The sequence below is a fragment of the Montipora capricornis genome, chromosome 10 (assembly GCF_036669925.1).
Source record: "Montipora capricornis isolate CH-2021 chromosome 10, ASM3666992v2, whole genome shotgun sequence".
Lineage (NCBI taxonomy): Eukaryota > Metazoa > Cnidaria > Anthozoa > Scleractinia > Acroporidae > Montipora > Montipora capricornis.
Genome location: NC_090892.1, coordinates 55772264 through 55788708, shown reverse-complemented (window position 1 = coordinate 55788708; position 16445 = coordinate 55772264). Strand labels below are relative to the sequence as shown.

General features: G+C 38.7%; 3 protein-coding genes across 5 annotated transcripts; all 3 read left to right on the top strand.

The window, feature by feature from the left end:
* The first annotated feature begins 2753 nt into the window (after window positions 1-2753).
* Window positions 2754-12936, top strand: LOC138018391 (sialate:O-sulfotransferase 1-like). 3 transcript variants are annotated; one of them, XM_068865008.1, is made up of 5 exons: window positions 2754-2916; window positions 8549-8647; window positions 9128-9391; window positions 11074-11165; window positions 12689-12936. In XM_068865008.1, the coding sequence occupies exons 2-5, from the start codon at window positions 8590-8592 to the stop codon at window positions 12734-12736; spliced, it is 462 nt and encodes a 153-aa protein (XP_068721109.1). In that variant the 5' UTR covers window positions 2754-2916; window positions 8549-8589; the 3' UTR covers window positions 12737-12936. The 3 variants fall into 3 exon arrangements, with proteins under 3 accessions (XP_068721109.1, XP_068721107.1, XP_068721110.1); XM_068865006.1 differs by lacking the exon at window positions 2754-2916 and adding an exon at window positions 6535-8092; XM_068865009.1 differs by lacking the exon at window positions 2754-2916 and adding an exon at window positions 8129-8463.
* Window positions 3603-4178, top strand: LOC138021055 (transcription factor MafK-like). The gene has a single exon (XM_068867930.1). It carries the CDS (start codon window positions 3603-3605, stop codon window positions 4176-4178), a length of 576 nt encoding a protein of 191 aa, XP_068724031.1.
* Window positions 4728-5267, top strand: LOC138021053 (transcription factor MafB-like). Its single transcript, XM_068867929.1, has one exon. It carries the CDS (start codon window positions 4728-4730, stop codon window positions 5265-5267), a length of 540 nt encoding a protein of 179 aa, XP_068724030.1.
* Window positions 12937-16445: the final 3509 nt, after the last annotated feature.

The following is a 16445-nucleotide window of genomic DNA, read 5'->3' as shown; positions in this document are numbered from 1 at the left end:
TTGAAACAAGTCTTCGGTATTAAAATCAAAGCCTATTCAAAACGGATGCAACGATAGAGATCGCGTTTCTTTTTCAACTCACGTGTACTAAGTTATTATTAAAACGTATTTTCATCCATAAACAAAATAGATTTTATACGGCTATTGGGTATTAGCCACGGCCGCTGTAACGACGTTTCTTTCAAGTACCGCTTTTCATCGGCTTCAAGAAATTTGCATGTGTAACATTCAGTTGTGCCACTGATACAGCAAACTGGTCGAGAAAGTCCGGGACAAAATTGTAGCTGCACCGTGAAGATATGTTTTAATAAATGTTCGTGAACAAAAAATTGCAAGTCTGTAACTTCTACCCCTCTAGAGCGAGCGGTGAGCACAAGATTTAAGCACAAAGTGGAGCACACACATTTCCAAACAAAGACACAGTCCTTTTAATACCTACACAAAACGTATTAGTCCACAAACAACATTATTTTCCAATGAAATTTCAAGGTTCGTCACTGTCCTAATTTTTTTATAACTTTGGTCTTTGCTTTAATAAAATTATTGTTTTTAATAAATAGCAAGCAAGAATCATAAACACAAACTGACGACACTTGCAAATCATTGAGGCAAAATCTCTGGAGTAACAATATTTTCAAAGATTATTCAGTTAAATTAAACAATCGTGACGGGATTTCATACAAAAGGTCTAAAATGTGATTTGAATAGAATTTCTTGAATTGTATGACCGATTGTATAGAAAACAGAACGTCGACGAAAGTAAACTCGCGGATCACAATATGTACACGCAGTGTTATATTAAATGATCTTAAATAACCAAGTTACCAATGCAAAGTTAACATGTCTTTAAGATGCGATCAAGGAAGTGTGTTTGTACCTTTTCTCAGGTTGAAGAAAATCAAAACACCTTGATGCATGCACCAGTTAGTCGACCGGGGAAAAATAGCTCGTAAAATGTAAAGATCTTGAGCTGACGTAATCTCAATTTCAAAAGAGAGCTTTTAGTTCCTGAACCATACTTGAACTATGTGCTTAGAGTTTCAGTGTACAATTGAGAAATTATCTCCTAAGTCTAAGGCTCAATTTTACAACAAGGTTACGTCCAGTATATGTAGAAGAATTATCCCGGTCCGCCCGGAACCAAATCAATAGTTGATTTCATCATTTGCAAGACTCATAACCATCAAGACGAAGACGACAACCTCCATGCTACAAGCTTGCTTAGTTGGTCATATTTAGATTTAAATGTGTCTCTTTCTTTCGTCACGCTCGTAAGCTTTTCCTTTACTTCGCGTAGCTGTGATTTTAAGCGCTGGTTCTGTGTTTCGAGGACCTCCTTCATATGAACACGCCTTTGCCGACAGCTTGTTGCATAGCCACGATTTTTGAGACTTCGTCGACGCCTTCGAATCACCTTCACCTCTTCTTTCGGTAGACAACGCAAGCGTTTATTTAGTTCCCTTATCGGTAAATTCATCAGGTCTTCATCTGTAATGTGTTTGTCGGAATCTTGCAATTCGTGTGGGCTTTGAGGTCCGTTGCTTGTGGTGGACCACGCATCAAGATCCAAACCATTCAGTTGTGTCTGCGATAGAATGTTTTCAAGGTCGCTGTATTCGTTATCACTCGCAAGCTCTTCTTCAGGTAGAAGCAAATTTTCGATAGATTGATTCTCGATAAGGTGCTTCATAAACAGCTCATCTACAGGTGACTCCATCATAGATAAATTCTCCATAAAATCCATCTCCTCAACGAGGAATTCAGTTGAAAATAAAGCACATGATGTGAGGCAGTGGGCTGATGTGTGAGTGAAATTTCAAGGATCTGCTGGGGGTAACTTGTTCTCCACCAATCAGATTAGCAGTTTGAAACGGGGAATCCCCGAAAGGAGCTTGCCTCAAAAAAAACAAATCGCTTGCACGTACTCCTTTCTGGTCATTTTAAATTCTACTCTGCGATTCGAAATTAAAGATGAAACTTTTAAACCTTAGGTCTCTTATTGTCTCTCATATGATTGCTTGAGGTCAATATACTAGGTATAAACTAGACACTGAAAAAAATATGTTTCTGTCTGATAGATTTACGACAAAACTACTCTGAACTTTTACTGACCAAAGCTCCAGCTTTTATTGACAAGTTCTGCAAGGGAATTGAAAATCTTATTAAGAATAGCCAAGAATTTTGCGACCTTTTTGAATGTGGCAATGAATGTGGTTTGCGAGGAGCAGGAATGTTCACAGAAGAGCCAATGAAAATGCAGGAAAAGGGCATGGGAAAATCCCGTCAAACATTAAGGGCCAATACGAATAATCGAGAATGCAAATTATATGAACCCTTTCCCTTTGTCACAACGTTAACTCAAACACTGTTTTCGGGAAACATATTGAAATTTTGTTTGGAAAAAGGTAGAGCAAAATGCAAATAAGCTTACTATTAATTAACAGCGACTGAAACAAAAGGTAAAAAACCCTTTTGAGTATGACAATAGGGTGTTTAATTTCACATGCAACTTTCACTTTCGAAAGTCAATATAAGAATAGAAGGAAGGGTCATTCCAAATATTTAAAATAACTACTTAAACGTTTTCTTCGTTTTTCCTTCCAAGTTTCATTTTATGATGTTTTATTTCAACCTTGTGTGTCGTGACCAACATCGAAAACAACACCGAAGCGCTTTCGTTTTCACCAGAGGTCAAGTTTGTGCCAAGGGAAATTCCCACTTCCTAAGAGGCTACGAATTCCAACTCTGATGCATTTTTGTGAACAATGCTTCAACAACACATTCTGGATGTTTTAAAATTGAACTTAAGTTTAATCATGTTTTCCACTTTCTAGAACTTGCGGGGAATGTATAAAAATTGAGAAGTACCGTTTGACGCAATTCATCACCGATTCAAAACGACAAGACTTCAAAAACGTAAGATGCATTTTTTTTGAGAATGGAAATTTCAGCCTCGATCCTCTCGAATCAATGATGCCGGAAAGATGTGTGCTGGCTATAGTCATCATTCATTCTTTTCGTTATTGTAGGGCTTTATTCTCCGTAAATACGAAGCTATATTAATATAATTGATAATCATCGTTAAAGGATACGTAACGTTCAATTCAACCGACTGAGGTCTTCACGAAATTAAAAGCAACACACTGATTCAGAGGAAAGTATTTGACAACAGCACAAATACTAAAACTTTATAATAGAAAGTGAATTCTAATAAAAGTTCAGTTTCCCCAAATCCTAATCCCTTTTCCCACCTTTGTTTGAGATGGAATAATTTCAAGCCAATAGGGGAAAAGTCCCATAAATCTTGAATATATTCCGTTACATCACTTCACACCTGGTACAAGTCAGGGGACGTTTTAATATACTGGTAACTGGTAACTTTTAGACCAAATCCCGATGAAGTTTTTCCTTTATTTGATCAATTTCAAAACAGTTCCGATAGCCATCTGGTCAATCCCTTCCACAGCCAGAGATTAGATATGTTTACGTTCGTCAGGTGGAGTTGGGACTTTCCCCCAAAACACAGACCCTCCTTTAACTTGATATCCGCCCATAAAATAAAAAGCATTTTAGTTCAGTAAAAGTAATCAGAGTATCTGAGAATGGTTTTGAGCAAGGACATAGTATCTTTGCCTCTTCGTGACTCTTCGTCAAAGGAAGACAGTGATATTTCTCATGACTGTCAAGATGACGGCATGTTTCCCATCACCGGAGAGTTGTTTGAAGATTTTAACATGCTTGAGGAATTCGACTGGGCACATGGAAAATACGAAATGATCGCGGCAGAAACAAGTAATGTTAGCAATGACCAGCAATTACATCAAGACCGCAGTTCTATTGCGTTTATCCCAACGCTAAGCGACGAAAGCCTCGAAAAGATGTCCATACACGACTTGAACAAACACCTACGCAGACTTCCCGAAGGCTTGGTGAACCGCGTGAGAAGAAGAAGGCGTCTCCTAAAAAACCGTAAATATTCTCTGAAATTTCGACAGAAGGGCTGTGAAAAGAAAAACAGTATTGCTGCTGAAAACGAAGCAATCGAGTTGGAGATAAACCAAACGAGGGAACATTTGAGAAAAATGCGAAAGGAAAGGGACGAGTACAAGCAGAAGTACGCGAGGTTGAAAAGATTGGTCGACTGCAAGCGACTCACGGTAAACACATCCAGTGGTTGATAATCTATATCAACACAAAAAGCAAGCGGCATGAAATATTCGAAGCAAGCCAATCTATAAATATCTATAAATATAACGAACTTTGTCTTTTTTTGCGCTGTATTTAATCCTAATTTGATACACTCTCTGGATTTTGTTGAGGCCTCTCTGAAGTCATCGATCGATTCAGAGTCATTTTTACTAGCTAACTTTAAACCGTCTTAGACTTTCAAGATGGAGTGAAACTGCTCGTGCAACCGCACTTTATTTACTGCTGGGATTAAGATTCCATCCTTCATGGATGATTCATGAAAGCTTTGTGCTATGTCATAACATATATGGATACAGAAGAGAGCCGTTAGGGGATTCCCCGCCTGGAAAGAACGAATTGGGCGGAGCAACTGTCACATCTGTTAACATTGAACTCTTTCATTGGTCGAAACATTAAACCGAGCTCCTTGCATCAAGAATTCGGTTAATAAAACATTCTTCTTCAAGTGGCTAACTGAGCCATGTGCTCTCTGAAAACGTTTCGAAAATAAACTCAAATTGGGTTACTTAGTGAGAAACATGTCCAGTCCATCGACATTCCCTGATCTTCCTTCCTTGGACGAAGTTCTGGGAACGTATTTGCTAGACGATGATTACAGTTTAAGTTGGAATTCAAATGATCATTTGCAGGAACTTGTCAGTGACAAAAATGACATGGACGAATGCTATCTTCCACAGCCGCACCCAAGTGCCGCCGACGTTATTAGCTATCCTACTACACCTCCGAGCTTACATTCCGAGCAGGATTTCGGCGATCAGATCACAGATGACGATTTAATGAAATTACCAATACAAGAACTAAATAAACGTTTGAAAAAGCTACCAAGAGCAGAGGTCCAGAAACTAAGGAAACGGCGGCGAAGCCTCAAAAACCGCAGCTATGCGACGAGCTGTCGGCAAAGACGAGTTGCTACAAGCGCGAACCTCAAAGTGCAAAATCAGAGATTGAAAGAACAGGTACGCGAGATCAAGGAAAGCTTGAGCAAGGCGATCAAAGATAGAAACCTGTACAGGAACAAATGTGAGAGACTTCAAAAACTTTATCAACAAATTAAGTAGATTACGAAAACAACATGCATTATTTCTAGTCGGGAGTACTTAAAAGAGCAATGAACTTGAGGAGTCAATTCGAGATCATGCAAGAACTCTGCATTCACGTTATCAAGCCAAACTGCAGTACCTCATGAAACATTTGGTGGACTTTGGAACCAAGTATGCCTTCGTTTTGAAGTACGTTGAGTAAATCGAAATATTTCGCCATCTTACGAAATTGTTTGTGGAACAGCTTTACGAGATATTGGTCTTGTAGCTTTTTGAATTACAAACCGATGTATCTGTAACACTCTATTTCAAGCTTCGTTTGTTATGAATATCCTATGAACAATTGTTTCTCTTTTTCCCATTTGTTTTCACTGAACAAATTAAAGGTGGCCTGTCCGCCGGGAAGGCAGTGAGTGTCTGCGTTGAATATGGCTTGCATTTCTCAAACAACGAACAACGTACAAGTGAGTTGTAGTTTTGAGCGACCAAAAAAGAAATGACTTGTTTGATGTTTTGTTATTATTTTTAAAAGTTTGAAATCTTCCTGATCAAAGAAACCGTTAAAGTTGGTACGTGTTCGCATCGTTTGCTTATATATTTATACGCTACCAGTTCTGGCTGAAATACAGTGCGCACGTTACTTATAGGGGTAAGAAAGTTAACCTCCTTCGACGCGACAAATAACCATATACTTGGCCTATTTTAGTTTGCATGAGATTTTGATAAAACAATCTTCATAATATAATGATATTTAAGTTTCCTGCAATTAGCGCAAAGATACTTCGCAGGTCTGACTGATCATAAGTATTAAGCGTATTATTTAGGTTGTACACACCCTCACTCTCCAGCTCACAACTTAACTCGAAATTATCGTACAAGTTAACGTTAGGCTTTATTTAGGATGAGGATAATAAACAATTGTTAGGATTCACTTAACTGGGCAAATGACAAAAGCAAATTGCGAAATACTGAAACCTGTGAAATGAAGGAAGAGATAACTAAAACAAGTAATATTTTACCACGCTGATTATTTATAACTTTACAACTTTGTAGCTTTGTTTTGTCTGTGAACTTCAGTTATGGGTGAGGGTCGTGAAATATTTTTCTTTTAATACTTCTCTGAGTCATATCCATCACCATTACTATCATCATCATCTTAATCATCGTCATCGTTATCATCACCTTCATCATAATCATCATCGTCGTCGTCACAATAATCGTCATTATCATCACAATTGCAATCACAATTGCCATCACCATCATCATTACCAGCATCATCATTATCATTAATCAGCATCATCATCATCATCGTCATCAGAATAATCGTCATTATCATCATTATCATCACAATAACAATCACAATTGCCATCACCATCATCATTGACAGCAGCGTCATTATCATGGTCATCATCATCATCATCATCATCACAATAATAGTCATCATCAATATCACAATCGTCATTATCATCATTAATTATCATCACAATTACAATCACAATTGCCATTGACATCATCATTAACAACATCACAATTATCATGGTCGTCATCACCATAATCATCACTAACACAATCGTCATCATCACAACATTACAATCAAAATTTCCATCTTGAAAAGGTGTAAGAATTTCGCAATGGATAATTAATGTGGCTAGCCTAAATTTCCATCACCATCATACATACGGACCACTCCCCATGGGGGCCTTAATTCAGTTTTCAAGGCCAATGAAACATAACAGAACAGAACATTTAACGACAACTGTTAAGAATCCCAGCTGGCCGCAAGCAAACCAGTTGGCTATTTACAAGTGCAGCTGAGATGTTGAATAGGCCACTTTCGAAATATCAAATATTCAGCTTGGTAGTGAGGCAGTGATGATGAAAACAATAGAAACACGTTGAAAAAAATATTTACATATCATCCACTTTCCTTTGTCTTTGTCCTCTAAACCTCTCTTTCAAGGTATATTTTCATATATCGAAAAAGGCCTATTAAGGAGTACCAGCAACAAATTCAACAAGTGGTCAGAACGTGTCTTACATCCGGGATCCTCGGATCTCAAGGCAAGCGCCCTAACCACTGGACCGGACAGCCTCCTTTTGGTGCATAATCCCAATAGATTGTATTGCACTTTCAGAAGAATTTAGCCGGTTTTAACGGATGAGTCGGACGGTTTGCGTGAGGAAAAAACTGTGCCTTTCCCCTTTTTTAAAAACTTTATTGCAACGCTTTGCAGTACATCTGCATTCAGTATTACAGGCACGCTAACATGATACATAAAAAAGACAGCGAGTTGAACATGAGAGCTCTTTCCATTGGATGAGAACAAGGATACAAAACAAGCGAAGACCGCACTCTTTACTCTGACTTTTGTCAGCTGAATCGAATGATGATATATTTTGATTTCTTCTCAGCCAGCTATATTGAAGACATAGAGACAACCCCACTCTGCAACAACATCCAAAATGCCGATATGAGGTGAAATCAAGAGAGCAAAAATGTCAAGATAACCAAATCAACCTTTCGACCACGGTTTGGCTTTCAAAACTATTTTGAATCTTACTGTATTTCCCTAAATATACAGGTTGTCTTGTTTTCTCAAATGAATTGCTTTGCAATAATGAATAATTCATGTTAATCACTCATAAAGATAAATAGTGACCGTTCGTGAGGTAATACTTAAATTGAAATGTTGTATTCGCTAACGAAACTGGGAACACTTTCTGCCATCCCGAATACGTCGTCTAAACGTTCCATTTGTTATGGTCACCCCTGTTCTTCTATTAATAATTGAAGAGTTATAAAGCAAAATAAACTACTTTATTCGACTACAATTCAATGAAAGGTAAGGAATTTACATATCCAATTTATAGAAATGAGATTATAAGGGTTAATTCAATATATCATCTTCACTTGTTTTGGCTTTTGTGTGAAGCATCGCAATTTAATAGCCTCGAATCCTAATATATAACAATAAATCACGTTGATCTCCAAAGAATCAACCAGGATGGAATTTATATTTGTGCTGTTTATTTCGCTACTCAGCTCTTTACTTCCGCAGAGTTGTATTACTTTTCAGTTACAAGTTACTAAATTAAAGTTGTTATGATCCAATATTGCCTGAGGATCGTGTTACGGGAGTCAGTCTCCTCCTCCGCGTTGAGTGACTACGTATAAGAACCACCTGCCTTAAATTGGAAATATCTCGGCTGTGAAGTTGTTCTTTTTTTCATTGCTCTTGTCTTAATATGAGAAATGTAGGTGTTAACAATGTCCCTCCTTAATGTTTTTGTGCCCACAGGAAGCTAAAAAAGCCGAGACCGCCCAGACGTCGGGGAAGCAATGAGAGTCGCTGTTATTGTTTCACTGGTGTTGATAGCATCCTCTGTCACCAGCTATGGTATATTGTTAAAGTAGTCACAGCTCAATAAATGAGGCCTGGCTTCTGCTTTCTTTTTTTGAATTGCCACTATGACTTTCCTCTTGGTAAATCGCGATTATTATTTTTATCCCAAACTGCTATTAATATAATCTGCTTTAATATGCATGGGGCGATCGACTTTAATATTGCTTCAATATTGCTTTAATATTAAGGTGATCTGCTTTAATATGGGGTCTTTGACTCTTTTGCATTTCATCCCTTGGCCTCTGTTTTTTGCATGCCATAAATTGTAATAAATAAATAAATAAATAAATAAATATTTGCAAGCTTTCTATGCAACAGTGCGCCCTTTTATGAATAAACCTTATGGGACGCGACGGGACTCCAAGTCGGGAGTCCCTTCCCGTCCCCTAGTCATCACGTGCTGTTTTCTGGTTCTAACGCAAACTTTTCGAATTTGCTTATTTACTTTTAACGTTTTTAATGTGGTTTTAATAGAATATTTAGGCTGCTATGAAGATTCTGATCCGCGAGATTTACCGCAAAGGGTGCACGGTCGAGAGATAACCGTCCGCTCGTGCGCGAAGAGCTGCAAAGACCTATATTACAGATATGCCGGTCTACAATTCTCTTATCTATGTTTCTGCGGCAACAAGCGAGGACGATATGGTATGCTGCCGGAGTGGAAGTGTTCTAGTGAATGCTCTAACAAGAAGGATAAACATTGCGGAGGATATTGGAGTAATTCCATTTACAAAACAGGTAAACGAAACACCATTCCATGTACGTCAAGCTCAGGCTAAACAGCGTACCTGTGAGTGTAACTGACTGAAGCGCGTTTAAGCGGTGACATATTCTAAACACTCAGAATCCCTGGAAAACGAGGAGGAATATGTACATGCAAAATATTGTTTTGATGAATCAGTCAAAACCCCCTTGAATTAGCTGTTTGGTTCTTTAACAATTATTCCATGAGCGCGCGTTGGATATGAGATGGTCTAACTATTTTAGTATATACAGACGAAGTGATCTCAAAGTCGATTTAATTGGCATCTCATTAGGCCATTTCCGAGTTGCTGTTGCCTCTGGTTCAAAACGAGTCTTGGTGCTCAACCATTCAAATGATAATGACTTTTATTTGCATGAAAATACACCACTCATTTCCATTTGAATGGTTGTGCACCAGGACTCCATTTGAAACGGAGGCAAGCATACAGCAACTCGGAAATGGGCTAATTAACGAGCTGGAAAACGTGCAAGCGATACAATGCATGCGCGAAAGTGTTTACAGAAGCTTCAAACATGGCAAATCTAAATAGCCTTCGTTAAAATCGTCGTCACAAAAAAGCAAAGAGGACATTTTTAAAACACCGTTGAAATCAACAATCTAAATCGAAAGTCAATTTGTTAAAACATGTCGCTGTTAAAGGTGGCTTTAAGAGGTGAGCTTGCTTTGTTGCAATAAGACCTGTCTTGTTTTCTTTTCCTTGCAGCCCATGTAGAACTTTCTTAAACCTTTTTTTTTTCCATCTCCTCGATTTCAGTAACAAATTTGTTTTGCTGGGAAAACCAGTGTACGAAATAAAATTACTCCGAGTGAAACAAATTGGTGGCGTGAAGATTGCTCAATTTGTAGCAATTATTATCTGGAGAAACGAAGTCAAACACTGGTTGTCAAAAATATGAAGTCTCATATTTGTGGCCCTCCCTTTATTCTCTGGTACAGCATCATTTTATATTCTCAATATTTCCGATTCAGAAATGCCAGCGAAACGCGAGTTTACGCCGGCCATTTTCTTTTGCTTGGATCACGCATTATTGACTCCCTACAGGGAGTGAATAATGTTCAATTACTCCAAGATATAGAACCAATCAGATTGCTTGAAAGACCAAGAGCACTGAGTCAGTATATACTAATTAACAATTATTATACGAGGGCGCGCTGAATGTGAAGAGATAGATAACTAACGAGCTCGAGGGAGTAGCGCCGAGTTCGTTGTAATCATTTTACATCCAGCAAGCCCGAGTCGAATAATTTTTTATCTTTATCACAAACTCCAGAATCAACAACTCTTCCACTAAAGTGTCGATTTCTGCCTCGCTCAATTCCGGTCCAAAACGGCTTTGTCGGCCATTTTTTCCCAGAGCTGCAAAAATGTTTTCAGCTCGCTTATTGCTGCCGCGTTCCTTGACCATATTAGGTACATCAGGTATATGAAGTGATAGCCTGTGTCCGGCAAACCAATGAAAATGTTGGAAATCTGATATCCGTAGTTCAGTTTATAATAATTACTGTTAGCCGAGAAATTAAGATATTATTTTTTTCCAATAAAACCTGGAACACTTTTTGAAAAAGCACCATTAGGGGTTGGCTTAGTTGTTTAAAAATGATCAGTGCTGCAACTCCTACTTTTGACACTCTTTCATCATTTTCTTTTACCGAGGATACGACCCACCGGGAAACACCAAGATCACTCCACTACTCAAAGCAGCTTTGAGAGATTTGAAACCAAAAATGAAAGTTGCTAAACATAAGGTAAGTTCTGATCATTGACTGAAAACCTCACCTTAAGATCGCATCAATATTCATGGTCTGCGATTCAATTAGTAGCCTTGAAGCAGACTCTCCAGTTTTTAAGGGAGCTGCCGTTTCTCGAGCCCCCTCCTCTCGCGTGGGACCTTTCGACTTACCCGCATGACTCGCGCGCTCGTGAAAATCTGGATAGCCTATGAGGCGAGGTTGAGTCTTTTCTTGACGGGAGTGATTTCAGTATCTCGGCCACGGTTACTGATGTAAAAACAAGTCACTTGCATGACGCTTAACTGGATCATCTTGTTGTCAGAAGTTGGAAACAATTACACGTAACTTGCTAAAAACCGCAAAGAAAGAGGGCTTTCAAGATGTGATTGTTTTTGGCCGTCCGGCATTCGTTGAAAAAATGATGCGAGTTCTCTAAAGGTAATCACTTAGGGTAGCAATGCAACTGACCAAGGTAGTCACCGTGAAATAACCTTTGACACTCAAATGAAACTGCTGCCGTGGTAAGTGGATGGTAACGCGCCCGTTATGGTATTGTCACGTAATCAAGTAATAAACTCAGACAAGTAACGCCATGTGCACTGAAGTTTATTTTCAACAAGGTTATATCTATATAGAAGTTCAACAATTTCTACTTCTACGGAAGAGCTGTTATGTCTCATCACGTAGTAGTTTCATTGTAGTATGATAGATCAGGTTTTGGTACAATTACGTACTTTGTAGTAACTTTATTTGGTTTTTATAAAGTGAACGTACTCTAACTGAAATCAATACACTACACTGAGAATGACAGGGAGTTTCCTTTTTGATACACCCTTCATTTAATTATGCGGCATGTCTTCCAAAATATAGAGGCCCAATTGGTGAATGTTCTGGATGCATCAAATGCCTAAAACAAACTATATTGATCCAGTAGCTGTACCTATTTACCAATGGGGCCTCTATATTTTGGAATACATTCCGCATAGTATTTACAACACATCGCTGTCACGTAATTAAATGAAGGGTTTATCTATCTTTCTTTGCTATGAAACTCCACGAAAATGCTTGCATACGCAAGCTAACAAACCCTCGAGGTTCTAAGCTGGCTGTAACATACTTGCTCCCGTCAGGCATTGAAGAAGGAAAAGATCACCGTCAGCGTAGCTTATAGTTCCCCTCAAAATGTCAATCTTGAACTTTTGAGCGAGGTATATTTTACAAGATTAATAGTCGTAAGTGGTAAATTATGAGGTATGTACTGGTTCATTCGTATTGGTACCGCCTAAGTACTTCCCGCCCAAGTATCACCGTCAGCGTAGTTCCCCTCAAAATTTCAATCTTGAACTTTTGAGCCAGGTATATTTTACAAGATCAATAGTCGTAAGTGGTAAATTATAAGGTAGTTCTGGTTCATTCGTATTGGTACCGCCTAAGTACACGGCGACATTAAAGCACGCGTATTTGCCAAACGACCCAAATTTGTTGATTCTTTTTTATTTCATTATTTTTCTTTTTTTTAACCTTTTTTTTTTTTCAAGGAAAGGAAAATGTCGAAAAAAGGCCAACAACCAAAGAAGGGCGTGTAGTGTAACGGACGACTGACCCAAACAGAGACCTGGAAAAGTTGCAGAATGTAGTAGTTGTGGATAATCGTTAAGAGAGGCGTGCGGTTGACTCTAAATCGTGCATGCGCAAAGTTGACAAAATTGCAACGCGAAGAGATAATTGAAAAATCCCTTGTGAACACACTTTATTTAAATTCGTAAATAAATGGTATATTGAACTATTTGGTTCTGTTTGTGTCCAAACGTGCTGAAGTGTGCGAGCCTCTTCAAGTCTTTACAATAACTTACAAATCAGTTCCATGTACCTCATTCCCCCTGCGTTCACATTAGCATTAAAATGGTAGCAAGTGATTCCTGATAAGAAAATTAAAGCGAATACAGAGAAAAAACCAAAAATGAAAAAAAAACCGGGTTAATGGCTGATGGACGCTTTGTCTAAACCTGCCCAAATTCGCGACAATCGACATTTTCAGCCGCAAAGTGACGTCGCCAGACTCGAAATAAGCAAATCTAACGCTGGACTAGGAATGCAAAGGTTTCGCAAATCCTAGCGTTTGTGATGTATGCTCAGGCTTGCCGGATTGATTGCAAAGTTTGTTCGCGTCCATGTGACAAAGGGGGAGGGAGTGAGTGCTCATGAATGAAAACAAAATTTCGATTTGCCATTCCTCATGAGTGCACATCGTCAGGAAACAGATTAGACGATAAGAATCCAGTGTGATAATTGATTAAAATAATAGCAAATGGAAATTAAGTTGCACGATAGATAGACCAAAAAGAATCGCATTCAGGGGACGACCAAATTTGATGGCATATAGTCCTGATGATTATAATTTTTATCGAAATTAAATCGTGGAAGCAAATAGTGTCCTTCTTCCCCCGATTTTTTACACACTCGTCTTCATCGACGCAAGTGACACCCTCATTATAACCCTTTGAGACTTTGGAATGAAATTGTTTAATTCAGAACAATTTGGCATGAGGATTCAAGAAAATTCAGTGCTCACCGGCAATTTGCAATGAGAGGCTTTAGACAGAGTAAATAGCGGATACTTTCTAATAACTTTTCGTTTCCTAAAAGTCTTTAATTTTTAATCAAGAAAAATAATTCAGCATTGTAGATCCTGTGCATGTTGGGCATCATTCGTTTGTTTTAACTCTTTCCATTCCTTCGACGTCATGTCATAATCGGGCTTATGCACGCAAGCAGACAAACAAAGTGGATGGTAAAAGCACTTACCTGTGAGAGAAACTGTGGTAACAATGGCTGCTCTTTGCACGTGCTATTTCGCTCAGTAAGGGCAACGGCCGCCGCATTAAAAGATCATTCTCTTAATGGACAATAGTTCAAGTCCGCTCTCTTTGCAAGTGTGTTTTTTGATTTCAGTGTACATCTCGTAGCCGTCCATTGCAAAAAACGAACTTAGGCTCGTGACTCTTAATTTTCTTATTACCTATGTCAGAAGCCCATATGCATGACTAGAAGCCTAAAACTTCATTGTATTGGAGCGGCGTTTTTACAGACCCGGAGTTATTATTTGATTGATTTTCCCACGAAACCAGACCTTTCCAGCTAATCACAAGTCTTGCATAAGAAATTATTACACATGCGATTAAGAATGTTCACTGTTACTTGTGCCAGCCAAATCACATTTAAGGACGATTGCCTACTAATTAAAAGGTATTTTTGAGAGGTTTATTGGCTATGCGGGAAAATCAGATCTTAACAAGTGTTATTGAAATCCAAAAAAGAAAATTGGCGATAACCACGCATTTTTCAAAGATAATTAATCAACAATATTTGTAAAAAGCTTCAAAGCACAAAGCAATGTATTACGTTCTTTCCCAAACTGAGGCTTAAAGTTAATTATCTCTGAAAAATGCGTGGTTACCCCTAATTTTCCTTTTGGATACCAAGAACACTTGCTAAGTTCTGCTTTCTCCGCATACTTTCAAACCGCGCAAAAATACCCCTGAGTTAGTAAGCACCACCAATAGGAAACCCCAGTATGTTGAGATCATGTGCGCAGACCGTATGCACAATAACAATAGAAGGCACCGTCCTTAAGTGAACTCGTCTTAAAATAGCTTGACTATTAGAGGGTGATGTGAAGTGCTAGTTTTCTACCCTCATGAATCATGTGGGCGTTAGCCCTACGAATGGAAGTCGCACCACAAAAGGACAGAGAAGAACTCTGATCAAGGTGGGAATTGAACTCACGACCTTCCCGTTAAATTACCGCAGTTCTACCGACTGAGCTACAAAGTTTGACAGGAGGTAATCGTGGGAATTTAAGATGTCAATGTCACGCAAATGAATATGTACAAGCACAAGGAAGGGTTTCGTTTTTGCAAACGTTGGCCGAGTAGCACTTACATTTCAACAGACTAGTTTTCTACTCATATGAACCATGTGGAAATACCGTTCCACAGACCTGTTGCAGTATTCAGGAGTTGTGGGTTCCTACCTATGAGCTCCTACTGTATATTTAAAATGTAAACGCCGTTTATACGACTCATTCCTGAAAAATGTTCTCGTTTGCTTGTGGTTGTCGTTGAGCACTTAACCTTTTACAAATCAACTTGGTCGAAACTAGAATGTACCTGCCTCATTCCGGTGGGACACTTTATGGCGAATACGTAACCTTGCGTTGGACTGTTGAGGCCTGAATACGGTACGTGTAAAATGTCACCCTCGACGGTCGTTGATAACAATCCATTCTCGAACATTAAGGTCGACGGTGCCTACCAATTCAAAGGTATTTTTGCGCGGTTGTAGGAATATGCGGGAAAAGCAGATCTCAACAAGTGGTATTAAAATCCAAAAAGAAAATTGGGGGTAACCATGTATTTTTCAAAGATAATTATTCAACAATACTAGTAAAGAGCTTTAAAATACAAAGCAACGTATGGCGTTCCTTTCCACATTAAAGCTTAATTATCTCTGAAAAATGCATGGCTACCCCTGATTTTCTTTTTGGATAGCAAGAGCAGTTGCTAAGTTCTGCTGTCTCCGAATAGTTTTAAAAATATCCCTGCATTAGCAAGCACTACGGATAGGAAATCCGAGTATCTGGAGAAGTGCAGAACGTATGTGCAATAACAATAGTAGGCACCGTCCTTAAGCTTAAATAGTGCAGATTAGTACTTAACACTACGAATGATATACTGAAGAAGTACCTAGGCACTCAGAACTACAGGTTATCGTCTCCATGTTGGCCCGGAAGTTGTTTGTCATGTTTTTTTTTTGTCATAGATAGACCCACCTGACCTTATCGAATCCATTTCAGTGACCACCCAAAACAAATAGCTAAGAGGTAAATGAAGCAGGCCCAGAATTAAAGTGAAAACAAACCAGGTAATATTAAGTGGAGTGGAAAGCAGAATAGTTGCCAGTTCCTTAGTTTTATGGGTTATTTAAAAGACACAGGGACTGGGGAAAGCGATGTCATCAAAAGTCTTACAGAAGATGCTGAGACGTTCAAAGGGGATAGTAATTTGTTCAATTTGGCGTTCACAGAGGTTCTCAGTAGCGACTAGAGCCAATATTTCCGGAAGGCCGTAACGTTTGCACCTTCTATCAATAAATGTAATCATTATCCTAATGAAAGTCTCATAGTGATGTAATCAATGCTAATCTATGACTTGGGAAGAACGGTCTTATTGAAGGGAAAAAAAATCGGAATATCAAAAATGCGAAAAACTCAGCAAACCTGACATAGAGTAGTTG

Excerpts from the sequence above, each read along its gene's own strand:
- LOC138021055 (XM_068867930.1), top strand. The coding sequence starts at position 3,603 with ATGGTTTTGAGCAAGGACATAGTATCTTTGCCTCTTCGTGACTCTTCG.
- LOC138021053 (XM_068867929.1), top strand. The coding sequence starts at position 4,728 with ATGTCCAGTCCATCGACATTCCCTGATCTTCCTTCCTTGGACGAAGTT.
- LOC138018391 (XM_068865008.1), top strand. The coding sequence starts at position 8,590 with ATGAGAGTCGCTGTTATTGTTTCACTGGTGTTGATAGCATCCTCTGTC. Across the intron at positions 9,392-11,073 it reads TAATTCCATTTACAAAACAG|GATACGACCCACCGGGAAAC; the intron begins GTAAACGAAACA and ends TCTTTTACCGAG. Across the intron at positions 11,166-12,688 it reads TGAAAGTTGCTAAACATAAG|GAAAGGAAAATGTCGAAAAA; the intron begins GTAAGTTCTGAT and ends TTTTTTTTCAAG.